Source organism: Chlorocebus sabaeus, chromosome 9 (genome assembly GCF_047675955.1).
Source record: "Chlorocebus sabaeus isolate Y175 chromosome 9, mChlSab1.0.hap1, whole genome shotgun sequence".
NCBI lineage: Eukaryota > Metazoa > Chordata > Mammalia > Primates > Cercopithecidae > Chlorocebus > Chlorocebus sabaeus.
Window position 1 is genome coordinate 132,379,276 of NC_132912.1, and position 17,625 is coordinate 132,396,900.

Sequence of the window (17,625 nt, forward strand, 5' to 3'; positions counted from 1 at the left end):
TGCAGAAGAGAGCTCCAGGGAGAGGGAACAGCAAGCGCAGGGCCTCAAGCAGGAGCTTCCGCAGCAGCAGAGGGGGGAGGTGTGGCAGGGTAGTGGCTGACCCTCAGTGTCCTTGTGGCCCTTGGAAAGTCTGTGGAGGGGGTAAAAGGGTGGTATTCCTTTCATTTTAAGGGCCCCTCTGGCTATGGTGTCAAGGCACAGAGAGACAGCGCTGCAGGGCAAGGGCAGGAGTGAGGGGACCAGTTAGGAGGCTGCAACCATCCGCCAGGGATGCACTGATGTGGCTTAGAGCAGGGTGGCAGGGGTGGCATCTGCTGAGACTCCTGAAATCCGACTGAAAGAGACAACAAGTTTTAAAGAAATGTAAGAAAAGAACTATGTTAAAAATAGTGGAGCTGAGTCTTCTGAAATGTTTAGAAAATAATGAAACTGCTTTTTAAAAAGCCATCTGGAAGGATTTTACTTTTCCTTCATGTCATTTGGAAATGACCTTGGAGGAGAAGCCCTGTGTATATGTGTTCCGCAGAGGACCAAGAGTGGCCTCCAAAGAGCAGTGGCAGAGTCCAGGCTGGGGAGGGAGCAGGCTCTCCCACCTGGCGCCATGTGGGGCCAAGACCTTGGGGGGAGCGTGGATCTGCCTTGGTCTCACCCCAGGCAAGAATTAGGAGCCATGATCTCCACTTTGGTGGCCTGGAGATAAGGGGTCAATAGGGGCCTGCAAGACCACCTTCCCCCTCCAAGGTGTGTGGACACCAAGCAGCCCCTCCTGGGGAGCAGGTGGTGGTGGGGTCTTGGCCATCTTAGGACAAAGACGCAGGAGGGCCCTGGGATCCCATGTGCCAGCCTGCAGCATGAGTCCTGGCCATGTGCTCCAGGAAAGATGGTTTCCCCAGAACACCAAAACGCTTAAGAGTAATTCTTCATGAAAAATAATGTTCATTTTTTTATGCTCTGATAAAACCACAGGGCTTTTTAATTTTTTATAACAGACTTATCGAGAAATAATTCACATACCATACAGTGCACTCACTTAAAGTGTACAATTCAATGGTTTTTTTAACGTATTCACTGAAAGGTACAACTACTACCACAGTCAATTTTAGAACATTTTTATCACCTCGGGAAGAAACCCATACATACCCCTTGGCTGACAATCACTCCATGTCCGCCAGCCCTAAGTCAACTACTCCTCTACTTTCTGTGTACGTAGATTTATCTATTCGGGACATGACACAAATGAAAACCTACAATATGAGTTTCTTGGTTATTGACTTCTTTCATTCAGCATAGCGTTTTTAAGATTCATCCCTGTGGTAGCATGTTTCTGCATGTCATTCCTCTTATGGTTGAATAATATTCTGTTGTATGGATGTACACTGTTTTAAAAATCCATTCATGGCCGGGCATGGTGGCTCACACCAGTACTCCCAGCATTTCAGGAGGCTGAGGAGGGAGGATCACTTGAGACCAGGAGTTTGAGACCAGCCTGGGAAACATAGCGCAACCCCATCTCTTGATAAAATACAAAAATCAGCCAGGCATGGTGGTGCATGCCTGCAGTCCCAGGTACGAAGAGGCTGAGGTGGGAGGACCATTTGAGCCTAGGAGGTCAGGGCTGCAGTGAGCCTTGATTGTGCCACTGCCCTCCAGCCTGGGAAACAGAGCGAGAGACTGTCTAAATAAATAAATAATTTTTAAAAATAAATAAGTCAGTCATAATGGACATTTGGGCGTTTTCCACCTTTTAGCTATTGTGAATACTATGGCTATAATCATTCATGTGCAAGTTTTTGTGTGAATTTATGTTTTTCATTTCTCTTGGGTCTATACCTGGGATTGGAAATACTAGGTCATATGGTACCTCCATGTTTGACCATTTGAGGAATTGTTGGATTCTTTTCCAAAGTGGTGACACCATTTCAGACTCCCATCAACAATGTGTGAGTGTTCTAATTTCTCCATATCCTCACCAACACTGGTTATTATGACCTGCTTATTACAGCCATCTGACTGGGTGTGAAGTAGTAACTCATTGTAGTTTCGACTTGCATTTACCTAATGACTAATGATGTTGGGCATCTTTTCACATGGATATTAGGAATTTGTATAACTTCTTTGAGAAAATGTCTATTCAGGTCATCTTCCTATTTTTAAATTGAGTGATTTGTCTTTATATTATTGATTTGTAAGAGTTCTTCTTACATTCTAGGTGCAAGTCCCTGATCAGATAAGTGGTTTGCAAATCGTTTCTCTCATTCTTTGGGTTGTCTTTTCGCTTTCTTAGTAGTGTCTTTCGAAACATAGAAGTTTTTCATTGTGGTGAAGTCCGATTTATCTATTTTTCTTCTGCAGCTTATGCTTCTGGTATCACATCTAAGATTTGTGTCACGTCCATTGTCAAATTCAAGGTCACGAAGAGCCCCCTGTTTTCTTCTAAGAGTTTTTACAGTTTTAACTCTTACAGTTAGGCCCTTGATCCATTTTGAGTTAATTTTTTATAGGATGTGAGGTACAAATACAATTTTGTTCTTTTGCTTGTGGCTCTCCAGTTGTCCAGCACCATTTGTTGAGGAGACTATTCTTTTCCCATTGAAAGACCTTGGCAGTTTTGTCAAAACTCAGTTGGCCATAGACACATAATTATACTTCTGGACTCTCAATTTTATTTCACTGATATGTCTATCCTATGCCAGTACCACAATGTCAATTGCTGTTGCTTTGTAGTAAGTTTTGAAATCAAAATATGGGAATCCTTTAACATTGTTCTTTTTCAAGAGTGTTTTTTGGTTATTCCATGTCTGGTGCAATATCATATGAATTTTAGGATGAGCTTATTCGTTTCTATAAAGAAGCCAACTGTGATTATAGTAGGGATTGCATTGAATCTGTAGATCAGTTTTGTGTTGTTAACAATATTGTCTTCCAGTCCATGAACATGGACATTTTTAGTTGATTTAGATCTTTAATTTATTTTAACAATAAAACCATAGGACTTTTTGAAAGTGTTTCAGAACAGCTACCTTTTGAGGTTGCCTACTCTTACCAACTCCCCTATGAGAGCTACCACAAAGTTCTGGGTCTCCATCCTGTCCAAGGCATTGATGCAGCCCTAGGTGAACAAGCCCAAGGAGTCAGCTGGAGGGAACCGGGCTGGGTTTTGTTCTTCCCTTTAAAGATTCTCCCTCCTGCAAACCTGCCCAGGCAAGTGGGTGCTCATAGCTCCAGGTCATTGCTAGATCTTGGGTGTTCCCTTAACCTTGGTTTAACATCAGCTGTTCACTTGGTCTCTACACACTATTCCTTTCCTCTTCAGAGCTGGGGAATCATCATATCTTAGGGTGCCCAACCATCTGAGTTTGTCCTTTCACATGTGTGAGAAGGGCGTAATCCAGTCTTTATCATGTGTGTTTCCACTACCCTCAGCACCACTTATTGGAAAGGCCGCTCTCTGCCACTGCATTTCAGTGCCACCTCTGTTGTCAATCAGGTGACCATGAATAGGAGGTCTGTTTCCGGACTGTCTATGCCGTTAGGTTATTTGTCTGTTCTTGTTCTAATACCAAAGTGTCTTAGTTATTACAGCCTCATAAAATGTCTTGGTTTGGGTGGTTTAAATCCTCCAGCCTCTGTCTCTGTCAGAATTTCCTTGGCTCCTCTGGATCATTTACAGTTCCAAGTAAATTTTAGGATGAGCTTATCAATTTTAAGAAAAGCACCTAGTGGAATTTGATTGAGATTGTACTAAATCTGTAGGTCAGTTTTGGGAGGAAGAGTTGACATCATCTCAACAGGTACTTTTCCAATCCATGAATATGGTATATTCCTTCATTTATTAAGACTTTAAAATTTTCTCTCAGTACAATTTTGTGGTTTCCTATGCAGACGTCTTGCATAACTTTGATAGCTTTTCTTTCTAAGTATTTGGCGTTTTTAATGCTGTTGTAAATGGCATTGAAAATTTTTAAAGGGCATTTTTAAAATTCCTGTTATAAAAATAGTATTATTGTCATAGAAATACAGTTGTATATTGACCTTGTATTCATTAATCTTGCTAAATGTATTTACTAAACCTCATACCTTGTAAGTTATTTTTGGTTCTCTTATAATGCTCATTTTAAGATTTTTTTCCCCTAATTTGCCTGGTCAGTAACTGTTTGGTTGCAGGCAGCAGAAACTTCCTCCAGGTAGTTCAGATAAAAGTGAAGATAGTATCAGTCCCCAGGGACATGCTGAGAAAGGCAGAGCAAGGAATTCAGTGGGGCTTCATGGGAACTCCTCCCTTAGGATCTCTCCGCTTTGGACCACGCAGCCCAGATCTCCACACCCCTGTGCACCTCTCCTCTCTCCTGCCCACTTGCCAGTCTGGTGTCTGCTCTCTCAGCACTATGTCAGCCCCAGCTCAGATTCCAGGTAGCCATGCACCAATGCCCATCCCATCAGGCCTCAGTGTTCTAGACCAATCTGATGGCTCTGAGTTAGTTGTCTCCCCACCTTGTTCACTGTAGCAGGAGGGCAGAGTGGTGAGACAGTGATATGGTGAGCAGTGTTCTCCAACACATAACCCTGCCCGTCTATTCAGAAGAAAACTGGGAAAATCCGAATGGAATGTGTAAGTTTTCACCTCCCAGATATACCTACTGTTAATTTTGCTGTAACTCTGACCAGTATTTTTTCTAAATATATGTATATTTTTATGTATTATTTATTGTCTTCTCTCTACATAGAAATTTACAAATTGGGGCCGGGCGCGGTGGCTCACGCCTGGAATCCCAGCACTTTGGGAGGCCAAGACGGGCAGATCACGAGGTCAGGAGATCGAGACCATCCTGGCTGACACGGTGAAACCCCGTCTCTACTAACAATACAAAAAAACTAGCCGGGTGAGGTGTCGGGTGCCTGTAGTCCCAGCTACTCAGGAAGCTGAGGTAGGAGAACGGCGTGAACCCAGGAGGCGGAGCTTGCAGTGAGCCGAGATCGCGCCACCGCACTCCAGCCTGGGTGACTGAGCAAGACTGTGTCTCAAAAAAAAAAAAAAAAAAATTACAAATTGGAATTATGTTCTGTATAAACAGTATTATATGCTTGTTTTACCTAATTTTATGTCATTTGATGCTGAGCATTTTATTAGATATACTTCAAAAGCATAATCTTTATGTTTTAATAGAATATATAATATTCCATTATAATGGCTATATCATAATTTAATGACCAATTCCTATTTTGAGCCATTTGGGTTCTTTCCAATTTTTTGATAAATATTGCCATAGCTAACAATTTTGGACTTAAAAGTTTTGTCTAATATCTGATTATTTCTTTCAGATTGATTCCTTGGAGTGGAATTAGTCAGTAAAAAGGATATGAATATTTTTAAGTCTCTTGATATGTCAGAATGATTTCCAGAAGGCTTGTACCAATTTACTCTTCTACTGACTACTGTAAGAATACCCTTCCTCCATCAACAGCATTGTGTATTAGCTTTAAAGAAAAATCTTTTCTAATTTAATAGGTTAAAAAAATTCATCTCATTATTTTAATTTGATATGTATTTTTAAATGAGGTTGAATATAATTTCCTAAGCTTATTGATCACTTTTATTGTGCCCTTGTGAATGGAGTGTAAATTTGCCTCTTTTCTCTTTAGGGTTTTCACTGAGTCTTATTGATTTGCAAAAGCTCATTGTATATTAAGAATATAAACCCTCTGTTGAGATGGTTACAGGCATCTTTTCTCTCTCTCCTGATGGCAACTTCCCTGTATCAGCCCTGTGTTCTGCCAGCCCCACAATAGTAGCACAGGCAGTGAAGGATCTGGTCCCTTATAGGTGGAAAAACAAGTTTTATATCTAGCTTAGCTAATGAACCCTGTGATGGCTTAGCAAGCTGCACCAACACCGTCGTTGTCCATGGCCCACCATCAATGTGGAGTGTTGGGAGAGGGGATGGTCTGATGGGGCAGTCTGGTGAGAGACACCTGTGTCCCCTTCTGACCCTTTGTGTCTTTTTCAGCCAACACTTTTGATATTGTTGTTACTCATTGCAAGTCTACCCTCCAAATCATGATTGCTCTTTATTTTCCTCTTCTTCACTCCATCCTTAGCCCATTATTACCTTGCTGGCAGTCACAGAAGCTGACTTTTGTTGAGCCCTTGCTGGGTACCAGCTGCAGGCCTAACCCCTTGCAGCCCAGCCCCTCTGGCTGCCTCAGTCCTAACCTGCATCTCCCTCCCACTCTTGCACCATGGGATGGGCTCAGTGTACCCTTCCCACACTGGCTCACCAGCCCCATGTGTGGACCCCATGTGGACCCCATGAGGACCCCAGGAAACCCATGGAGAGCACAGGGAGCCAGCGGTTCCGAGACCTCATGGCAGCTTCAAAGTCCCTGGGAGAAATGGTCTTTTGCCTCCGGTTTTGGGAGCATAGAAGTGTGACATTGATTATGTTTTGAGGCAAGGCCCTCTGACCCCCAACTGAGCTGCACCGGGCAAGCCAGTTTCCACTTGTGGCCTGTACAGGTGGCCTCGACTGAGTCAGGCTCTCCAAATCCTGTGGGTGGCTTGGTTAGGATCTTCTCGGGGAAGTGTGACCTCTCTCCTCGCTTCCATGTAGATACTCCTCCTTCTCTCTCTCTCTTTTTTTTATTTTTTATTTTTTATTTATTTATTTATTTTGAGACAGAGTCTCACTCTTGGTGCCCAGGCTGGAATGCAATGGCACAGTCTCAGCTCAGTGCAACCTCCACCTCCCGGGTTCACGCCATTCTCCTGCCTCGGCCTCCCAAGTAGCTGGGATTACAGGTGCCCACCACCACACCTGGCTAATTTTTTTGTAATTTTAGTAGAGACGGGCTTTCACCATGTTGGCCAGGCTGGTCTTGAACTCCTGACCTCAAGTGATCTGCCTGTCTTGGCCTCCCAAAGTGCTGGGATTACAGGCGTGAGCCACCGTGCCCAGTCAGTCTTTCTTACTGAAGATACCTGAAATCTAAGTCAGTGGAGAGAGGGTAGGGTTTGAAGATTGGAGACGTCACCTGGCCTCGGGCCCTGGTCCTTTCAGCCTAGTGACCATCATCTGAACTTTCTGAACTGCAGTTTCACCACCTGGAAGTGGGGAGCCAGCTCCAGCACAGCACTTTGTGGGAGGACAAAAGAGACGGTGTGGATAAAGTGCTCCGCAGATCACCAGGGGCGGCAAAGGTGAGTGTCGCTGTTAGATGTGTGGAGTATTTGACTCACTTTGGAGACTATATTTAAGAGATGGTCTCTGAGGAATCTTGAATCAGAAACAGTGTTCGCCTCCTCCCGAAGTAGTGCCTGCCCTCAGTTTGTCCCGGCCCCAGTCTTTCCATGAGGGGCAAAAGGCCCTTCTAGATTCCCACTAAGTACCAGAGACTCAGTGGGACCTCAGCTTCCCCCCTCAGCTTTGACTAGGTGCCCCCTTGCAGGGGTGAGGAAGGTGCAGGTTCATCCAGGGCACTCAGGAGACCCACTGGGAGGCTGGAGGATGGCGGCCTCAGATGCTTTCGAGTCTTCCCCAGGGGGACACCACCCTGGAGTGGCCTGGGGGGCAGGGCAGGCTCTGCTGAGGAGAGCACTGGGGCTTCCGCTGGATGCTGGCTAGGAGTTAGCCAGGATTTTCTCTGCCCAGATCTCAAGGTCTTGACACATGGGGACTGGGAGACCGGCATGCTTCTGTATCATGCTGTCTGTGGGGTAGTGTAGAGCCAACTGGAGGGGTGGGGATGGGGGTGGAAACTCACCAAAACTGATGGCACTCCCCAGAGAACGTGTCTCTGTGGCCATCCGTGGATCTGTGAGTGCAGACCTAGAAGAAGTCACTGTGAATTTTGCCAAGGACGACATCCCAGGTTATAAAGCTGCCACTGAATTCGCCATGATTGGCACCTGTTCTTGTCACAGGTTCAGTTGGCTGCACTCAGTGGGGCAGGAGGAGTCACCAGGGCTGCCTCTACTTACTGAGGAGCCCAACCACGGGTTGTCCCAAGTCAGGGGTGGGAGCAGGAGCTGCGTCCACGCTCACTCCCAGCCCTGCCACGACGGCAACTCGCTCCCTGTGAAACCTGCGGCTCTACGCTGGGACATGACAAATGACCAAAAAATCAATTTGTAATCTGATTGGAGGTTTTTGATTTCCTCTGATGAGTTTAAATTTCATTAAAAGCAACCTTATTCCAACATAAAAGGAATCCTTGAAGGGTAAAACAGGGGATTGTCTCACCGAGTATAAAGCATCCCAACTCTTTTGTGTGATTTATTCATGGCATTAATTGTGAGGGCCAACCTGTGGTGTCCGTTGGCAGCTGCGCCGTTATCAGGGTCTGGGATCGGCCCAGTGAGCTCAAAGCACAAGGACTCACATTCAAAACTCACTCTTCGGCATATTGACACTTCAGTTATCAACAACCCTTTTTATCTGCTGGGAGGGAGATCGCAGCTCATGGGGCCGGAATAAGCCACAAATCACTGCCACCACCGCCTCTCTGCATTCTTTTAATTGTATGTATTCTCCGGAAAAAATGATCAGCGTGGCCTCTTGTCTTGATGAGAAATTGACATTTCTGAGGACTTCTTTGGGCGCTCAGAGCAAGTGAGATAAGCATGGGTTGTTTTAGAGGAGAGCAGCCTTTCTTCTCTTTCAGGGGCCTCTTTACCGCTCGCGTTGACCCACTTGATGAGTATGGATTTCATGAGGTCTTTTTCAGCATTTGAACTATAAAAGGTTCGGAATGACACCACCCCTTATAGACAAAAGATAACCTTGCCCTTTGAATATATTGATTCTTTATTAACTAGGCTGTTTAATGCAATGAAATGAGGCATTAGATTGAAGCCCATTTCAAGTGCTTTGAATAATCTTTAAAAGCTTGAAAGACCTTAAAAGGCGGCCTCACAATAATTGGCGTGCATTTTGAAAGAAGGCAGTTCTTGCTTCTGATTTGAAACACAAACATAATTTCTCCATCCTCTGGTTACAGGACATTGGGTACTTGTGGCACCAGTGCAGAGTGCGAAGGAGGTGACTTGCCCAGCAACTGCTTGTCCCAGCCCCAGCCCCAGCCTCCAGCCACTTGGAAGGGAGTCTGCAGGGGAGGGGAGTGGGCAGCCTTCAGGCTTGTACCTTCTAAGCCTCCCTCTGTGCTGTCTCTTTAAGTCTGAAATGAGAACCTGATTGTCAATGACAGGAGAAAAAGGTATTCACAAGTTTCTTTATGTTTTGAATAATTGTTTCCTGTTTTGCTCAGCAGAACAAGTAATTAAGATGACATTTGTGAGTACTAATTTGGATCACACTTATGTGTATGTGTTATAAAGCTGCAAGCCAAAACATGCAAACCCAGCCTTTCATGGAGGAGAAAATGAAAAAATACTGAGTGAAATGGGAGCACGGGAAACTCAGAGGAGCCGAACATCGGTGTGTAAATTAGAACCTCAGTGTTGAAGGCAGATCTTATTAGAGTTGGTGCATTTGGCTACCAGTGTGCAGTCAGCAGTGCCCGGGGCTGGTGCATGGGGTCTGCTGTGCCACTGTGGTGGCAGTGGAATCGGTGATGCGCCTCTTGCAGACCGTAGGCAGCACAGTCATCTGGGTGCCCTGGTGTTTGCACACACATCCAGAGCCTTTGCTGCTGCGCTCTCTCTCCGAAGCCTGGTTCTTGCCCAGTGGAACCCAACTGTGCAGCCAAAAGCAGCATATGTCTGGGGTCACTGGAGCAGTTGTTCTCTACCTGCCCAGTGCACTATTCAGAAGCAGAGGGGCTGGGGCAGAAGGTCTGGAGGGAGTGGGTTATCAAGCCCCTCAGTGAGCCTTGGGATTGTTTGAGTTCCCAAAGACAAGTGCTGGAACAGTGATTATGTCACTCTGGCACTGCTGTGGTCCACAGAGCATGTGTGACACAGAAGCATCGCCCACAGTGCAGCATGCATACAGATGGTACCTCTGAGGGTCAGGACCACGTAAGTGACAATTTGCTGAACTTCTGTCTCTACGCGGGTTAGAGGATGGAGGCTGGATAACTTTGTGGAAAGTTCTACTGTGGATCATTTTTATCTTGGCGGAGTTGCAGCTTCAGAACCCAGCATGTGCAAATGAAAGCCCCGATGTAAATTTTATGTGTGTTTAGTCAGTCATTTTAATAATCAAAACAGAATTACCAAAAGTGAAATTCACAGACAAGAAATACTTTAATTAAATATTGTGTAAAATGAACATTTTTATACAGTTAAATATCTGAAAAAATGTACAGATAAAACAATCTTATTGTAGGGTCTTTAACAGTAAAATCTACCATTTAGTGAAGTGCTCAGTCTTGAGACAGTGAAGTGATGTGGGCGTTGACTACTTAACCTAAAACACAAACCAAGTGAGGGCATGGGGAAGCTGGCAGGCGTTCTCAGTGCGTCCACGTGCGCTCTTTTGTAGATCAAACCCTTACTCGTACAAAATAAAACGGAGGCAATTTAGTTCCAAAGTGACTTCTCAGGCTTTCCCATGTAGCTAGGCCTTGTCAACTGTCACAAAGCCAGACTGTGACCTGCTGACTCCTGGGGACATTCTGTTTATTTAATTTTGTCCCTAGAATGAACACTTTCTAAGTTGTGCATTGTTGATTTTTGTCAAGAAGGTATTTTAAAGTCCCTCCTTTTTAAATTCGATTTCTGCTGCAATTTGCAAAACATTTGTGCTGTGCTGTGTCCGCAAAGCATTTAGTGCAAAGGAGAAAGAAAAAAAAAACACGTGACACTTTTGGTCTCACTGTGGGTTTGGCACTAAGAGGCACGATATCTGAAGGAGGTCATTCCAGTTTTAAAAGTACGGACAGTGCTGTTGGAACTGACCACAAAAATGTATTGTTAAAAAAAAAAATTAAAAATCAGCAGTGATTTGGGTCCCCCTGAAACCTCTGTGAATCGGAGGTGGGCCCAGGAGGGTACAGGCTGCAGCAGAAATAGTCCCAGAAAGGAGAGACGGGTCATGCAGCGGGCTTGTGCTTTTGTGTGTGTGTTTGTGTGTTTTACACCATAAATCTCCAAATGAAGTATTTAACAATTGTTGTGTAAGCCTGTGATAAAATAGCACAAAGGTTCTTTAAAGAAGTCCACTTTTAAGGCATCAGAGAAGTTAATGTGGCAAACATTTTAATTAAAACATCAGAAGTAAATTTTATTTTAAACTTTAGGCCTCTGAATTTTTCCAGTAAACACAGTTCAGCTATGTGGCAAAGTCATGGGTGGCATCTAAAATGACTTTTTACATTCTACAAAAAAATAAAATAAAATAAGGACACAGCCCCAAATGGTGTCGCCTCTTCGTGGCCGTTCCACATGCACAGACTCTCCTAGGATTTGTCACGGCCGGGTGGCACCGATTTGTTTTGACTATACAACTAACTTTTTTTTCAAAAGTATTTGTTCAGATAACTTAAAAATAATATAAAAATAAACAATGAATTTGACTTTTCCTCAAAATAAAAAAAAAAGATGGAAAGTCTAAACAATAGCATATTTTTGAAGTACAAATGAAATGTAAAGACACTGGTTCATCTTAACGAAACAGATCAAAGAGACAAGTTCTTGGCTAATGCTCTTCCCAGTATCACAACACCAGGCCATGATCAAAAACCAACGCAGACAAGAAAGAAGAAAAAGGAAAAGGCGGGAAAAGCAATGTACAAAATTTCAAAGATAAATACAATATTTATAATTGATATGTTACAAAATAAAGTCCCTTAGCAACTGCAAGTGTTCATGGGAAAGTAAGTGTCAAATGAAGACCATTTTATTCCTTATAAGACACATAAGGAATAAAACTTGTTTTTCTAAATATTTTAAGTGGATCTGAAAAAAATTCAAGACAAGTGTATAAATATTTAGCTACAACTTTGGCAAAATCACAAAAGTCTACAATTTTATAACCACATACAAAACACATTAGGGAAGAAGGATCTAGAAGTCAAAAGGACAATTTCTGGTACAAGAAACATAGACCTCACAGTAGCCTAAGAATGCAATAGTATACAGTGCTAGCAAAAGTTGAAAAAATGTTGCAGATCACACTTGCTTAACAGGAAGCTCTAGCAGTGGGAGAATATTGGAACCAACAGACAGTAGCATTTTTCTCTGTCAGTGTGCTTGTTGAAGGCAAGAGAATTCAATATCAAAGTTACAATTTCTAACTACAATAAGTTACAAAGTTTCATTTCATTAAGATGAAGTTAAGCAATGATAAACCCTCCCTCCCTCCCTGCCACCCCAGTTTCTCCTAATCATATAGTCATCCTTTTTTCCAGTCTGATGGCTCATACCTCCTTGGCCCCCTTTTTATCACCACAAAAAAATATTTCACATTATAGAGATACACAACCATTGTGAATCTAAGTATGAGTACAGAAAAATGTTTGGAGGCATTTTTCATCAGCGTTTCATGATCATCAAAATGGTGCATTCACAAAGTTTCTCCCAACACATAGCAATTACTAGACATGGCCAAGACGGAGTCAGAAACTTTATACAAAATAGGCGTCGCTTTGTTTTCCTTATTCTTCAGGACTGAGAAATGTGAAAATATGAGAAAAGTTCAGTCAATAAAATGGAATTGTTCATGAAGAAGTAGGCTGTTTGCATGTTGATTCTTAGTAGTTTAAATAAAATCTTTAAACAAAGTCTTTTGTAGCATTTCAATTGCTGCTGATATTTTTGAAGATACTGTTTCCATCAGCATGTCTTAATATACTAAACCTGTCCCCTGAAGTCCGTCCTTTGATGCTGGGTGCTGCGGAAGGTAAACAGGAGTCCCTCACATTGGCGGGACTACCAGCCCAGACATAGCTGCAAGACAGAAGGACAGAGCAGTTACTGTAGGCTCCCCGCATGCGCCCTCCTGCCAATGCAGACGCGGGCGGGGCTGCCCTTCCCCCCTATTCAACTGGGAGGCTGGACTTGCACAATTCCATTCACCAGCCTCGGGCGTGGTTAGGGTGTGCTGGGGAATCTGCTTCCTGAGGTGGGGGCGCACGTGGGGACAAAAATCCCCCGGTCCTGCCCCTCCTGCAGCCCTCCTCAAAGGCTTCTTTTGGAAAAGGGAGGGGCTCCTGGCACTGCTGTGTGCAGAGGCTGCAGCTTCCCCACACTGACCAGTGCAGGGTACAAAGCCAAAGGAGGCCCGGACCCCCCTCTGCCGAGAGAGGCGACCCAGCCTGGTCACTCCTGTGACGCCAGCCAAGGCCGGCTCACAGGCCCTGCTCTCGCTCCCTATGTGAGACCCAGACTGGCCTCAGTTTCCCCTCTGCTTCCAGGTCTGGGCTCTGACCATGCGGTCATCTCTCTGTATCGTAATGGTGAGTCAGGGGCTCTCCAGAATCAAAGTCACTCACAGCCCACCTGCCCTGGAACCTCCAGGCAAGGGCCACGGAGAGATGTGAGTCATGGCACCGCCGTCAGGACCTTTCTTCTCTTCTCAGGAAAGAAGAGAAAACTTTGCACGAAAACGCCAAGCGGGGCTGACGCTTTCACGTGAACTCCTGGTACGAATGTAATTTAAAATCTTTTACCGCTACTGTTGTTTAATTTTTGTCAGAATGATCGTTCTCATTAATTGATGTATAACATATTAATACATTTGTTCATGTAGTCACGTGAGCTTCGATTTCTCAGTTCATTAATTTCAACAATATTAATTTATCTCCGACTCACCGTTACAACTTTATGGTTTGGAAGCCCTGTGCGTGTACACACCGCGTAGGAGGTGCCGTCTTTCAGCCGGCCTGACCCCATGTCGCGGGCAGCGCCGCGGCACCTCACCACCTGCCTCTGCAGCGACCCTGGTGCGGTGCCCGCTGATGGCACGCAGGCCAGTCGGCGGCACTTCGGGGGCCTGGGCGTCCCTTCGTACGCTAACGCATGTTGTGAAGACAATGATTTCAAATCACTGATACCTTTCCAGTTCCTTTTTTGAGCATTAGTTCATCAAAGTGAAATATGCCACCGACTTCACAAAAGGGCCAGTTTGTCTTCTCCGCGGCTACGTCCTCAGCACCCAGCAGAGAGCCTGGTACATAGTAGGTGCTCAGTAAATACTGGTTGAATGGGTTCATGTTTCTAAAGGAGTAACTGGATTTGAGTCACTGGGAGGAGCATATACCAAAGGTGGTGTCTGAAAGAGGCCAGATGACGGCCACTTAATTTAAGTGCCTGCGGGCCTCAGCACCTCACAAAGGGCCACTCACAAGTTCATGAGGCCTGGGGGCACCCATGTGGCTCTGCCTGTCACACACATCTCAGGCCACGTGCAGCCTGCACAGCCCAGATGGGCCAGGCGCTGGGCAGGCATAAGGTGCCCACTCCGTGTGGTCTCATCTGTGGACAGCTGTGCTCTCAGGGCCGGCCCTTCTCCCTCCTGAATCTTTGAAAGAGATCACGTAGGGAAAATCAGCTCCTGTCCACAGACAGGACTGCAACCTGGTGTTGGTACACACCTGGCCCTGGGTCTAGACGCACATCCCTTTCCAAAAGACAGCACAGCCCTGCTGGATGCATGGTCCAGCAAATAAAGTGGAGAACTAAGGCCCAGCCTCGGGACAACGAGGGTAGGCAGATTTTGAGATGGGATCCACAGGCGGCATGGTGCCCCGCCATCCCCATGCCAGGGCTATTTTTGCTGCTTTGTGCATAGGAGGCTGCAAGCACTAACCACCCTGCACTGAGAAGTGCCAGGCCCCGGGCAAAGGCCCATTGGCTGAATCAGACTGACAATGACCACAGCAACCTTCACCGCACTCCCGCCTTCTCTCACGTGGTCCCACCCCCTTAGGGGCACAGGGTGTTCCAATGAAAGTACACTAGGTGCCATCGGAAGGGTGAACTGGACAAAATCCAAGAGGAATCAGGTCCTTTCTGGGGCTCAGTGCACAGGGGTCCTTGCTCTGAACACCAGGCAGAGGTGGCACGCATCAAGGTGGGCCACGGGAGAACATGCAGCAGTCACAGAGGTGCCAGGAGAAAGGCCGAGCCCCCACCCCCACTCCCATCCCCACCCCTGGAGAGCACCCGACACTGGTCCCCGGCCCACACCACCCTCACCTTGCAGTCCGTTCCCGTTGGCGCTGGTGCAGGAAGGAGGAGGAGAGGCTTGGGGCCGGACCACGGGCGCGAAGGCGCTCTTCTGTTTCACTGCGGAGATGACATTGGCAGGTGAGAATGAGAAAATGCCGTGTGTGCTGCTACAGTTTGAAGGGAGGGTGACCGAAGAGGCTGCCATGGTGGGGCTGGACGGCACTACTGCAACAAAGCAAACACGGTCAGCACGCGCGGCCGTGGCACAGTGCCACGGCGAGACGGCGCCAAAGGCCTCGCCTCAGACGGGGGGCGGGGGTACAAAAACAAAACATGACATGCGTCTGGCTCGGCCACGCTCTGGATAACAGGCAAGCTCTTTTGCACTGGACTTTCTCTTCCAATTGAGCAGCCCATTTTGTTCAGATTTTGTTTTGGTTTCCAATGAGGTCACATCAGGCCCATTTTGGGTCAATTTATGGTCGCCATTTGGACGCCCAGCCTCCAGGGCCACCCTTCCTTTTATCCAGTAGCTCACATCACAGAACATCCAAGCAATGCACACACTCGACTTGGTAGTGAATATGAATCTGCGTGATGACGTGTGACAAAAACAGACACTTACTGCCGTAGGGAGAGTTAGCGGAGGAGCCATTAAGAAATCCAGGCGAGCCAGGGACCCCTAGATTGGCCATGGCGCCACTTCCATATCCATTCATGCTAGTGCTGACTGTGTTGTAATTGGACTGCTGGGGAGTACTGCTGGGGACGTAGCCTCGCGGGGACACGCTGCTTGTATTGCGACTGTAGCCGACTGTTGAAATCCCCCCCCGGCCAAAAATAACATTATTATCAGCGACAGACACTTGGGGGGGGTTCCCCGAGAATCTATATCATTTATTAACATTGCTAATTGACCCTGTGCTTTCCACCTGCTCTAGCGCCTGCTGCCAGCTCGGATGACCTTATCACGCCAACCCTGCTGCCACTGTCTCACCGTGAGCCCCATCCTGCCTCTGCCGGCTTCGACAGCCAGCCGGGGCACGCTTCGATCTCACCGTCAGTGGCTTTCACGTTTCTCTTTAGAGGCAATTATCAAAGCTTGGATTCCTGGTCTGTCCCCCCACGCTCTGTGAACTTTCGGCCTCTGTAGACCTTCAAATGCCATGACTGACAAGGAGAGCTTGTTTGTGGCCGTAACTTCCCCTGAAAGGCTGTTTGGGGTTCTTCATTTGTATGGTTTCTATTTCTATACATGGAGGCAGTCAGGGGACATGGAAGCTTCATTCCTGCCACAGGAGCATGGACGGATGGGAACAAAATCAGCAGTACAGGTGAGGGGTTTTCTAAGATCACTGCCTGCGCACTCTGCAATGAGGAAAACTAAAATGGACCCAAACGGCAAGATGCAGCGGCCTTGGCTGGCCCAGGTCACTGTACTGTGGGATGGGGTGCGGGGTGTGGAAATGCGGGTCTCTCTCCATGGATTCGTTCCAAACTTAGACCCAAATCCCACCGTGCAGTGCATCCAAGCAGGCTCTCCTCGGCTCCCTAGGCCATGGCTATCCTATGGCTTAGCCCAGTCTTCCAAGGAAAGCAAAGTCACTTACACATTGAGGGAAACTTCTAGCAAATACCAGTGACCCGCATGGCAGCCAGGGCAGCTGCCGTTCTTAGTAACTGGGCTCTCTGAGTGTTCTTAGGCCAGCACTGGCTGGGAGGACCTGCAGAGCAAGGTCTTCCTGAGCAAAGAAACCAGCAGAGCCAGAGAGAACGGAACACTACGGACATTCCCCAGCCGGTCCTGGACACGTGCCTCTTCAGCTAAGGCCTCAACCAACCCGCGTAGGGTGTTCAGGGCAGGGGTCCGCCTGGCGCACCAGCCTACCTTGGTCGTTGGCTTGTGACGTCTCCGACACGTTGACGGCTAGCTGGCTGCTGAAGGAGTTGACGCCCATCATGCCCGTGTGCGCAGGGGTGTTGCCCAGGGTGGGGATCTGGTTGTGATTGCGGGGAACGCTGTACAGCGCCTCGGCGATGTCCGCCGCTCGCTTCAAGATGATCTCCTGCAGCAGGAGCAAGTGGGAGCCAGCCCATCATCCTAGGCCCAGCCCAGCTGGCCGCACTCTTGGGGACCCATGATGGTGGCGTCCCACCTTCCCTTGCCCAGACCATGACCAAATCTACTTCTTAATGGGCAAAGAGCTTCCCCTAGGAAAATCATTTACTGACGCTTTTGAAAGGGTACAATATCTGGCTGGGCACAGTGGCTCACGCCTATAATCCCAGCACTTTGGGAGGTCAAGGCAGGCGGATCACCTGAGGTCAGGAGTTTAAGACCAGTCTGGCCAACATGGCAAAATCCGGCCTCTAATGAAAATACAAAAATTAGCTGAGTGTGTTGGCAAACGCCTGTAATCCCAGCTACTCAGGAGGCCAAGGCAGAAGAATCGCTTGAACCTGGGAGGCGGAGGTTGCAGTAAACCAAGACTGCCCTACTGCACTCCAGCCTGGGCAACAGAGCAAGATCCTGTCTCAAAAAAAAAAAAAAGAAGAAG

The 17,625-nt window shown here is 46.7% G+C and overlaps 1 protein-coding gene and 1 long non-coding RNA gene across 14 annotated transcripts in view; one reads left to right on the forward strand and one right to left on the reverse strand.

Annotated features, from left to right (window-relative positions):
- Positions 1-5,335: 5,335 nt before the first annotated feature.
- On the forward strand, positions 5,336-9,221 carry LOC140712534 (uncharacterized). Its single transcript, XR_012094136.1, has 3 exons — positions 5,336-5,435; positions 7,091-7,195; positions 8,995-9,221. It is a non-coding gene; the product is annotated as an uncharacterized lncRNA (long non-coding RNA).
- A 961-nt stretch (positions 9,222-10,182) lies between these two features.
- EBF3 (EBF transcription factor 3) overlaps positions 10,183-17,625 on the reverse strand; it is a 128,598-nt gene continuing 121,155 nt past the window's right edge. For 2 of the 13 annotated variants that reach the window (XM_007964433.3, XM_007964434.3), the window contains exons 13-17: positions 16,956-17,133; positions 15,693-15,881; positions 15,095-15,292; positions 13,951-14,063; positions 10,183-12,844 (exon numbers count right to left, since the gene is read on the reverse strand). In XM_007964433.3, coding sequence (XP_007962624.1) covers positions 12,827-12,844; positions 13,951-14,063; positions 15,095-15,292; positions 15,693-15,881; positions 16,956-17,133 — 696 coding nt within the window. In that variant the 3' untranslated portion in view covers positions 10,183-12,826. The remainder of the gene's footprint in view (positions 12,845-13,950; positions 14,064-15,094; positions 15,293-15,692; positions 15,882-16,955; positions 17,134-17,625) is intronic. The other 11 variants (XM_007964437.3, XM_038009728.2, XM_007964436.3 and 8 more) reach the window with 7 other exon arrangements.